At 44.4% G+C, this 11,219-nt stretch overlaps 1 protein-coding gene across 4 annotated transcripts in view; it reads right to left on the bottom strand.

Annotated features, from left to right (window-relative positions):
• Positions 1 to 524: 524 nt before the first annotated feature.
• The window catches only part of COL12A1 (collagen type XII alpha 1 chain), a 107,795-nt gene continuing 97,100 nt past the window's right edge, over positions 525 to 11,219 (bottom strand). For 3 of the 4 annotated variants that reach the window (XM_073224700.1, XM_073224699.1, XM_037012566.2), the window contains 7 exons: positions 10,170 to 10,241; positions 7,071 to 7,106; positions 6,897 to 6,963; positions 5,653 to 5,841; positions 4,668 to 4,736; positions 3,564 to 3,734; positions 525 to 1,452 (listed from right to left, as the gene is read on the bottom strand). In XM_073224700.1, coding sequence (XP_073080801.1) covers positions 1,328 to 1,452; positions 3,564 to 3,734; positions 4,668 to 4,736; positions 5,653 to 5,841; positions 6,897 to 6,963; positions 7,071 to 7,106; positions 10,170 to 10,241 — 729 coding nt within the window. In that variant the 3' untranslated portion in view covers positions 525 to 1,327. Of the gene's footprint in view, positions 2,578 to 3,563; positions 3,735 to 4,667; positions 4,737 to 5,652; positions 5,842 to 6,896; positions 6,964 to 7,070; positions 7,107 to 10,169; positions 10,242 to 11,219 lie in introns of all 4 variants that reach the window. The other variant, XM_073224701.1, reaches the window with a different exon arrangement.

The raw sequence follows: 11,219 nt of genomic DNA, 5'->3' as shown, positions 1-11,219 counted from the left end.
ACTCAGGAATTTTGCTCTGTGGAAATTTTCCTATTACTGCCTCTCTCTCTTCAACTTGTATTGGTTCTTTTGAAATAACATTTACATTATTTTCTTTGCTATTTAGAATGATATTGCATTTGTAAAGGTACAAAAGAAAGGTATCACTAAATGTAAACTTTCTATTAAGGAGTTTTTCTTTTTGTAATTAAACATGCTATTGGGTAAAGTATGGTATAGGAAAGTGATTAAATGCATATGAAATCATGTGGGTGGTTAAAGGCTGTTTGGGGTCTCCTAGGATACCTAGTTGTTTTCCACCCACCCACACATCCTCTATGTTCCTAATAAAGACTTTGGAATCTTTTGGGCTTTTTAAGGCTCTTACCACTCTCTATGACTTCACCATATCATTAAAAATCTAAAATTATTTAGCATCATTAAATAGTAGTACCAAGATTTGTAACTGTATCCAAGGATATGAACTTATTTGTTCTATCAACAGCCTAAACAGTCCAAAAGGCCATTCAAGAAGAAACACCATGTCAAATTTTCAGTAGTTTTATTGAAAAATGCCTCTTTTGTTTCAGAAATAAATAATATAAGGCAGTGAAATTCACAATCTGCAGTTAAAATATAAAAGCAGCAATTCTATGTTCATAGTCTTGCAAACATTTTCCAACTGCTTTTGATAACTAAGAAACATGTTCTGGAAAAAAAAAAGTTCATACTAAATATACAACACAAACATGCAATTCCATCTCTGCAGAGTAATCTGCCATTTGGCATAAATGTTAGTGTGTCTAAAACAAGGAGATTTAAGGCAATATGGAGCTGTATCCAGTTGATACAAGAGTTTCAGCTACACGGCTTTAAGGTTTGTGCTTGTTAAAGGAGATGTGCAAGAGCATCCTACGCTCCAACGTGTGCAGAAGAGGGCGAGGAAGATAAATCACTGCAAGGGGGCTGACTTCTCCCTCCGGTTTCGTTTCAGGAAGGAAATTCCTTGAATCGTGGTGTAACTGACTTGCAAAAGAGCACTGGAAAAAGCACACAGTACTTCTGGGTTCCAGAACTTACTGCTTAACCTAAGCGATTCACGGAGGCTGCCCATGGTGCTAGAGGCACAAGGCACCTTCTCTCCTTGCAGCTTTTGTGAACAAAGTGCTTTGCAAGCATTTCAAGGGCAAAGGACAAGGAGTCTACAGACTCCTTGCGTCGGGAGGGAGTGAGGCTTCCTGCAGGGCCAGGCTCTCTGCAGTCGGGAAAGGGCGCTCGGCTGGGACGCGCGCCGCTCTACCCGGTCTGCAAAGGGCAGTCCCAGCACCTCCCGGGGGGCGGCCTCGGGTCACTGCGCGGGGCCCTGCGCGCGCCCGGCCGCTGGCTGGTCGGCGCCGTAGTCCTCGTACTCGTCCGCCGTCCGCTCGGGCTCCGCCGGCACCACGAAGGGCTCGCGCTCCGGCACGAAGGGCTCTGTCCGAGTCAACAGCACAGTTAGCGCGCGCATGGGGGGCGCGCGCAGCGGGGGTGTCACCACCGGGGCGGGGGCGGCCCGTCCTAAGCTCATGGCTACAAACAGATGAGTTACGATGTTCGGATACTTCCATTTGCAGAGGGAATTTGGGGGCGACCAAATATGAAATGGCTTAACCTTCAAAGATCCAGCAGTAAATACAATCATTGCACAGATACCTGGGGACGGTCAGAGCCTGGGCCGAGGAGCCGTAAACGTAGGGCCTACATAGGGTTTTCTCAGATAACGCTCATGATTTCAAACTCCTCGTTTCAAAGCACATTTTAGAGAGATGAGGAGGTGAGAGGAAGCTTTGTGGCCTCTGGAGGTGAAATCGCTGTGACCAGGTAAGATACAGTACATGCCATTGAGGGGGGGCGTCCCTCCCACACACTGAGGTACAGCTGGTGGGTGCGGAACACCAGGGACTACAGCGAAATGGGGAGAAAGTGACTGTAAAACTGTGGTTTGCAAGTTGCAATTACAAAACCCGAAGGTGAGTACATGTACAAAAATCGTAAAACACATGCCCTGAATCAGACCGTCGCTAAGAAGCAAGAGATGAGATTCCATTCGCTGTCACCTCGGCAGAGAGCAAGAAGCAGGCCTTGAGGCAGAAGCTTACTGCGGAGCTGGTAAGTGATTTTAGTGGACAATCACATACAAATCATTTACAAGCCACAATTAGTTTATTATGTACATAAGATGTTTCTCTGTCACCAGGTTAATTGTTTTGCTCAAAACAGCATCATCTCCACTGGTTAGTAGTTTCATTACGCCCCTCTTGCACAGCTGAGGCTCCTCATGGCTGTGTGTTTGAACGCTTATTTAGTAGGAGTTTTCTACATTATTACTGAAATGCATCAGGCTTATAAACGAACACAACTGCTTTTGTCTCAATCAAGTTAGTACAGAGTCTCCACCCCCCTTTATGATGTCCACCCGGTTCTTAACCACGCCTGTGGGGCGATCTCCATACAAACTCATTTCCTAATAAGCACGTGCGCAAACATCTCAGAAACAGGATTTTCATGTATTCAAACTGTAAGCAGCACTGGCGACTTAGAAAATGTGTTAGCCGGAACCTGAAACAGGTCAAAGATGATAGTTTTTAAAAGTTGAATTACTATGCAAAAAATACATATACACATCCATCTAAGTATCTGTTGGTTAAAGTATATATATATATATATCCATATATTTCCAGTTCTTCACATGTACCACAAAGCACAGATAATTGAAATGTATTTTGTAAAGAGTTCAATTGTAATTTCATGAATGGGTTGCATGAGAAATTTACCTTAATAGTCACTATGACTTTCAGTCATATAAGTATGCATATAAATATATAGATATATAGATATCTGGATATTCAACTACTCATGCACTATTCGCCAGTAGCCAACATATCGAACAGCAGCATCATTTTTAAAACTTGCAAGATGTTTGAGGGTGTGCTGGTGGAAAGGGCCATGTTTATTTCCAGATCAGCATAGCTCTTCTGTCCCCACATGCCCCCACATCAGGCTTCTGCCATCTATAGTCGTCAAACACTAGAATTTCACCACCAACTTTTATAAAAAAAAATTAAGTCCCAGATTTTATAAGTTATTAATTCCACGGATCATGTGAGACAGTGAATGATTTTCTGTCACCTGTCCCAGGCTGTCAAACAGTTTGCCTCTGTATCAGATGCCCCAAGACAATTTTTCGTATATAGTCTTGGCATTCTACAAGGACAAGTTCCTGTTCCCAAACTTTTAGTTGGAAAAAACAAAACAGGCAATTGGCAGCAATCTTTGAATTCCCAAGAGAAATAAGGAGGGGTCTATGATGTGATTAAGTAGATGCAGAATTATACGAAGAAAAAAATTATTCAGCTCCTAATAATGAAATAATGATTTATGCTTTGAGAAAGAAGAATATTACTACATAATCAGAACATACAACTAGAAGAGCTGATATCTTCAAGAAAACCTCCAGTCAATGTCCTTAAGTCCTAGGGAACTTCATTTCCACAAAGGTTCTTTAATTCAGGTGAGTCTGGGTCCCTACCACGGCCACGACATACCTGGGTAGCCTTGCCCATTGTACGGGATGCTGGCACACTGGGATGAGTCGCAGTATCCAGGAGGGCCCGGGGGGCCTCGGATACCTAAGTTTCCGGGACGACCAGGGGGCCCAGGCGGGCCTCTTGACCCTGTGGACCCTGGTGGACCGGCTCTGGATTCTCCTTGTGGACCTGGGGTGGGTTAAACAGATATTTCCCCTCTTGCCACCTGCATGTCCTGAGGCGGTCAGCAATACTGGGCACCTCTACTACGTCAGGACTAGATTCACTAGCATATGGTTAAGAAAACATTTCCTCAAGAAATAGTCCGGATGAACGAAGTACGGAACTTTCTTACCAGTGGTTCATTAGGAATTAGTGCAAAGAAAACTAGCTTAGCAAGAGTGAAGCCAAACTGAGAATACCCACGGGTTCTCTGATTTGTTCCACTCTCAGAAACAAGACTATCAGAAGGAAATGGCCCCGCTGGCTTCGTCAGACTGCCCGGTGGGGTGCCTGTTCCACACTTCCAGACCCTGAAGCAGTGTTATTTCTGGACCAAGTGATATTTATGGTTAACATAACTGAGAAGATTTAACCCCCAGGGCTCTGACCTCGCTTACAAGGGTCTCATGGACCTGACAATGAAGAAAACAAATTCATCTTCAACCAAGTAAATGAAATGCATAAGGCAACTGGCTATTATTTCTTTCCACAACATCTGTGAGTGAAATATTCCAGAGTGGCAGGCTTTTTTAGTGAGGATACATTATTTCAGTCCACTAAGTATATCCTGAACAGTATTAAAATAAACAGCAAGTGACACCATCTATAAAGGCTCTGAGGCCAAACCAAATAGGAAGTCCATAAAAAAAACAGCAAAGCTCTATGTCACTGAAATTCATACCCTCATATATTACAGGGTAGTAAATGCTTAAGAGAACACATTCAAATGTTTTTTGAGCAGAAATATAAAAATGAAGAGGTTACACAAGTTGAGCTTCTTGCTAAAATACACTCCTTGATGGCAGGCCTGCCTGAAGCTACCACAAGGAGGTCGTGAATCTCCTGGGGGCTGCATGTTCTGCCACCATTCATACCTCTGATGTGACGTGGTGAACCTACCTGGGGGTCCGGGCAGCCCTCGGGGTCCGGGAGAGCCAACACCCCGTTCTCCTTTCTCTCCTGGCAAACCTGAGGGAGGAGAAGAAGAAAAAACGTAAGGAAAAAAATTATCTGAAAACACGGAGCTTCCATCTTAACTGATAACACTTGACTCAACAAACTCATTTTCCTCAGTGAAAGCAGAATCTAATTTTTCACAGAAGTTTACTCTTTAAGCCAAATTCTTTCTAGACATTTGTGTAATTCCAGATTCATGGCCAAGAAACAAATCTGGCTACAAGTCAGGGGAAAAATTATTTGAAGAAAACAAACATGTCTAATACGTATTTTTAGAAACAGTAATTAAGAACAGAAACCTTGAATAAACAGTTACAACTCACTTAAAAACACCTCAAAGGTATCTTATCTTTTGTGCTTTTCCTACAGCACCTAAACCATCCGAATTATAGAAATGCCTAAGTTTCCTCCAGAATGATAACTGTTACTTTGAATCTTATTTTCCTTCTTTTGCTCCAATTACACACATCTACTGTGATGTTAAAGCCAAAGAGGCCCATAAGCCCCGTGCCAGCCCTGAATAAAGGAAACAAAGGCACGTGGGCCCAGGGCGGGGCCGTGTAGGTGCAGCCGCTGCCCCACGCCCGGCAGCCGCTGCCCCACGCCCGGCAGCCGCAACAGTCAGGAAGGTTTAGGGCCTGATTCAGTTTGCTCCGATGCGGACTTTCCCAGTAACAACAGAGAAACGGCATCATCTTGACTGAGGTCCCCTGGCAGAATCCTCCTGCTTGCAAAGACGCGGCCTCTCCGGCCTGCGGGGGCCTGTGGGGCACTGCCCCCGGCCCGCCCCGCGGCTCCCCTGCCCGATCCCAGCTTGACCACAGTGGGTTGCCAGCGCGGACTCCCGCCCGCCTCTCGCCCTGACCGGGCTCCTCCTACGCCAGCAAACTACTCCCCTGCTCCCTCTGCAGCTGCCAGAAACGCCCACCTCGTTCGCCCGGGGGTCCCTGCATGCCCGGTGTGCCCGGGAAGCCCGGCCGCCCCCCAGGGCCCGGTTCTCCTCTGGCTCCGGCGCCGCCAGGGGGGCCCGGCGGGCCCGGGGGGCCTGGCTGGCTGCGACTGGAGTGGTAATCGTTTGGAATCTGATTCAGCATCTGATTGAATCTGTTCATCTGACCTACAAATAGAAACACTTGTCAGTGAGAAACCCAGCGAGGGGGGCAGGGGAGGGTGAGGCTGCCTTCTCTCCGCCTCCGCGCCCCCCCTTAAGGAAACATTCTAATTAGGATCCTAAAAGTAACATGAAACACTCCAGTCACGCCGGACAAAATGATCCCTGATAAACAACCGCCTCCACAGAGAACTGAGCAGTAGGTCACAAATATTCCCAGCAGCAGGAAGAGCTGTAGAAGTTTCATGTGGCTGAAATGCTGCCCTGAGGTTTGCCAGGTGGTGGCACTGAAGAGAGGGCCTTTTTAAGCTGAGAAATCACACCATTTCTGTGTGTACCTAAGGCAATGATAGTCACGCGTTAGCATACCTTGGAATTACCTGTGGGACACGTTGAAAGCTAGAACCCTGGGCCTCACCTCCAAAGACAGCGACCCACCAGCTTTCGGGTGTGGCCCACAGGTGATTGGGATGGGGGTCCTCCACAGGACCACACTTCAAGAAGCATCGATTAGGACCACTGGGAAAGGGACCCCTGGGCTCAAGGCTACACTCAGCTTCCCGCACTGAGCTCTATCGCATAGCAGGCCTCCCGGAGCAAGAAGGGCCCGTGAAATATCAGGAGGAAATGGAAAGGCCCTCACCCAGACTTCCTGGGAGCAAAGCAATCTCGGTGGGCCTCCTTCCTGCAAGTCACAGAATGACCTAAAGGTCACGACTTAAAAAGATGCAATGTTGGCTGCATCTACATATACCCAGATGGAGATCCCCACAAATCCTAATGTGGAAACCGAAAAGCCCTTTTAAAATATGATTTCATATCAGATAGATATAAGGATGACAGCCTATTATTTAACGCTGGGTTATTATTTTATCTGAACGACAATCATTAAAACATCAGCAGCTTTATCTGACCAGATACAAAGCTAACAATGTATAAAAATAAGAGACCATCCAAAATGAAATAGAAACATAATCTTAGAAAGTTTATGACTCAAATTCTGCGTTTTCCAGCAATTAATTTAAAAACCACTGACACATTATAAAGAAAATAAACTTTACCACTTATCATCTGTTCACAGACTTGTCTTGCAACGGCCCGCATCATGTTCTGGGAAGCAATGTCTCCCTTGTTGAGTAAATCAATGAGAATCATTAGCGGATTATCACTATAGTTGTGGACGTCAATGTTTAACACACAAAATAAATGAATGTCTATTTTGAAGAAATACATACTCTATCGCCTTTCTCTCCTTTCAATCCAGATGGACCCTGAAATATAGAAATTCCATGTATTAGAAGTTGACAAATGTGGTCTAAAATGATCGTGAATGGACATGATGAAAGAGCAACTTTCTAACAAATGAGCAAAATGACACTTCACATTTATGTCTATGTCACTCACATTTTGCTTGTCTGTTAAAACGAATCTGTTCTCTCTCCCTCTCTCTCTCTGAGTAGCACATCCTCTGAAACAGTACTAAGATGTGAATTTTATGATCAAATTTAGAAGTTAAATACTATGTATACATTTTTTTGATGTCACTCACAACATAGGACTGGAACTGAAATGCATGTGAGAATTGCCCTTGGTACCATTATCCTTCCCTTCACATGACCATGGCTGGGTAGCTCGGCTGGGTGGCCATAAAGTTCATCTTGGTTTAGTTCTAGTTAAGAACCAGTGGGTTTTGTGTCAATTCCCTAACTAAATATGTTTCTCTGACTTCTTCTAGTGATATTTTGTGCACTGGGTATAAAAGGAACCACGTGTCTCCCTTATTAAATAACTCAGTCCAAATGGTGGTCCCGCATCCAAAGGCAACCACAGAATATTTGTCTGTTCTCTGTCAGGCCTTTCACTGGCCAGGACCAGATCTTGGAAAAAGTTTTCTTATGGTGCAAGAAGTTTTTGTCTTCCAGTAAAATGTTTCCAGGCTACCAACTACTATCATGAAAAGGACATCCAACCCTTGACAAGTGTGGAGTTCGGATAACATCGCAAACCGAGCCACCTCTTAGAGTCCCCAGGCTTTTCCCTGAATCCTGCGGTCAGTGCCCTCGCTGGTCTTCCTGCTGCCCGTTTTGCTTCTTTAGAGTCCAGTCTCCACACAGAAGCCAGAGGGATGGTTTCAGAAGGAAAATTAGATGTCATCCACGGGCTTCCCACCACACATAGCATAAAGTGAGAATTCCTTCTCATGGGCTGGCTGGTCCGCGGGCCCCGTGCGCACTCCCTGACCTCCTTTTGCTTCCTCCCTCCCCGCCCCCTCCCGCTGGCCCCAAGGCCCCTCTGCTCTCACATGCCACACTCAGTCCTGACTCAGGGCTTTGCTCAGGACGTTCCCACCGCCTGCACTCCTCTTCCCGCAGCCCTTCCGACAGCCTGCTGACCCCTCCGTTGCAGCGTCACCTCCTCAGGCCCCTGGTCACTGCATCTGAGGCAGCCACCTCTCCCCCACCGCAGTCCCTCCCGGACACCGCGCTCAGTCGCCTTTTCCTCCTGTCACTCATCACAACCCTCACTGTTTGTTTATGATCTTGGTCTTCGTCCCCTGCTGGCCTCTCCATGAGGGCAAGGGCTTGTTCACTGCTGCCTCTGAAGTCTCTGACTAGCACGGAGAGGTACTGAGTAAATGGATGCAAATATCCCACAGGCAGCTCCTGAGAACAGCGCTTACGGTCGTCAGAGCAGCAAGGCAGCGACTAGTCACAGGAGCTAAGGACCTAAGCTGACAGTGACTGAGCCGAGCTCTGCAGCAGAGACCCTGAGACACCCAGCTGCTAGCATGAGGCTTGGAAATTAACAGTGGCATAGAATAGGGCAGGACAGGAGGGGCAACTTGCCACCTTAGAAGGACAAGGAAGACAGAGGGAAGAAAGGGGGTAGATAAGATCCAAAGAAACGTTACCAATTCATACGCCTAAGAAATCAGGACTTGGGCTCTGCCTTCTCTTCACAGAAATGCTATTATTTAGTTTATAGCCTTTTGTAAATGGTAGGGAATTCTTTTTTTTACATTTACTGCTACTTTGAGATTGTTCCTGGTATGGTTTTTTAATTTACTGCCACTCTGAGACCGTTCTGGTGTATCTGATTTGTAGAAATCATCTTTATTGCTTGTGTCTAGAGATCACATTTCAAATAAAGGAAGCAGAGGCTTCTTTCAGGTTTCTGGCTGTAGCCACTGATCATCGGTAATATTCTTACATGGAAAAATACAATAAAATAGAATTCTGAGTGGGCAGAAGAGTTTAACTGCTCTTGTGAAGTCTCCACCATGATTGAGGAAAAGAGTAATCAATTCGCACGCCAGGGCACACACGGATCATAAGGCACATCAGCGCTCCCTCCACCTTTATGCCGCTTGCTTAATTTTATGTAAACACAGAAGGCAGGCCATGGCACATAAAGATTCTACTCTCAATTGGTTTGACATGAAAAAAATTTTTAATTGGTTTTATGTAACTTGGACAATACTTTAGAGAAATTCTGTCCAGAAAAACAGTCCTGATAGATTTGTGTCATCGCTAATAGTTGGACTTAATTATCCTTACGATAAATTTTTATATTTCAGAATTCTACTCAGACCAAAAAAACAAAAAACACTTGCTAACATAAATTCATGTTTTGTACAAATAAAGAAGAGCTTATAAAGAAAACTATGAACTTCAGTAATCATTACAAGCATTGCTGGATATTTTAGGAACTTCAAATTCAGTTTTGGAGATCCTAGTTTGAAAATACCAGATATGTGTAATGCCATCTCAACTATTATATTAACCAAAATATCTGACTAAATTTATACCCATTAAACCGGATATAAATTGGAGCAGGACAATATGAAAAAGTAAAATAGTAGATGAGATAAATACTTTTAATTCTGGAACCACATGTCCCAACATCCTCACAACGACAGAGAAAAGAGCAAATGGCATGACTGGCTGGAAAAGGGTTAATATCCGCAGAGCAGAGGCCATGTACCGCCACCATGTATTTTTCTATCTCAAGCAGCATACCACTCCTAAATAGAAAAAAATCCTTCTGCTGACCCAGCTCTGAGTGTTTATACAGTGTAGAAATATGTGCCTTGGCTCTTAATCCCATTCTCCTTTTAAAGAAACTCTATGACCACAATTTTCATCCCAGAATATTATAACTCAGAGAGGAAAACTTTAGAACCAGTACCAAGTTATCCAGGGCTTTAGCATCATTTCAGCAAATGCTTCAAAAACACATTGCAGCAGAGATAACGTAACTGTGCCAAAGCCTGGAAGCCCCCTCATTATTTATGACCACAGTGAAATGACTCTAGTCATGCAAGGTCCACTCACAGGTCTGCCGTGGTCCCCGGGTTTTCCTGGCTTCCCACTTGGCCCGGTGACTCCCGGTGGGCCCGGGCTCCCCTGCAAACACACAGGGCAAGAACGGGCATGTTAGGGTGCAAGAAGAATCTCATGGGGAGCCACTAACAGAGAGGGGCCAGTTTAAAAGCTTTTGCAAGAAATAGCAGATACTCCCATATTAAGGAAGTGTAAAATCCAATTTTAAAGTAACATGAAGGAAAAAAATCTTGAAAATTCCTGTTCAATCCTTATGGACTGTATAGCTCTAAAATGTATTTTCAGACCATTTGAGAAAATATATATATAACCAATTTCACAATTCACAAACTGTGACCCCAGTAACTTGGTTACCAATTCCTGCTTTCTAGTTTATTTCCATTACCAAACCAGAAACCTATCAAGAAAGGAGAGAACAGTCTGGCTGGAGAGGAGTCAGGATGGTAGCTGTCTGGTGCCATCCTGGGCACCAGGGCTGCAGAGTCCTCTGTGTCCGCGGAGCCTGGACATTCACTTTTTCTTTGGATGGTTCTCCACACCTCCAAGCTGTCCCATCATACCAGCACCCACACCCCAGCAAAACCATGAGGCTTTCTTCCTGTTGCTTTTAACACAACTTTGAGTCATTTTAGCCGTATTTTTTATTAGACTATTTGTAGTATCTGCTCGTCAATACATTATGTCCTAAGGCCTAAAATTTCCTTAAAATGGAATCATCTGATTTTTTTAAATAGTCCTTTACTTCAATTATTTGTGTAAATTTTAAGCTTTGTAGTAAATAGTTAAAATGGAAATTTACTGTACATTGAAACTCTGAGAACATACATATTAAACATAAATCATAAACTTATTTTAACATATGCTCTTGAGTCCTCACATTCCGCCATGAGACATGAAGGGCATCCATCATCTCAAACAATTTAACTTTAGCCTCATCTGGACACAGATTATACAGGTGGCCACTTTCAAATCATTGGCTTCATTTTTTTCTTCCCCAAAGATATTATCTATACCTACTTGGCTAAAACTTACTTCCTCAGA

This window comes from Manis javanica, chromosome 16, assembly GCF_040802235.1.
Source record: "Manis javanica isolate MJ-LG chromosome 16, MJ_LKY, whole genome shotgun sequence".
NCBI classification, from domain to species: Eukaryota; Metazoa; Chordata; class Mammalia; order Pholidota; family Manidae; genus Manis; species Manis javanica.
The sequence above is the reverse complement of the archived record's forward strand: the minus strand, read 5'-3'. Positions and strand labels throughout refer to the sequence as shown.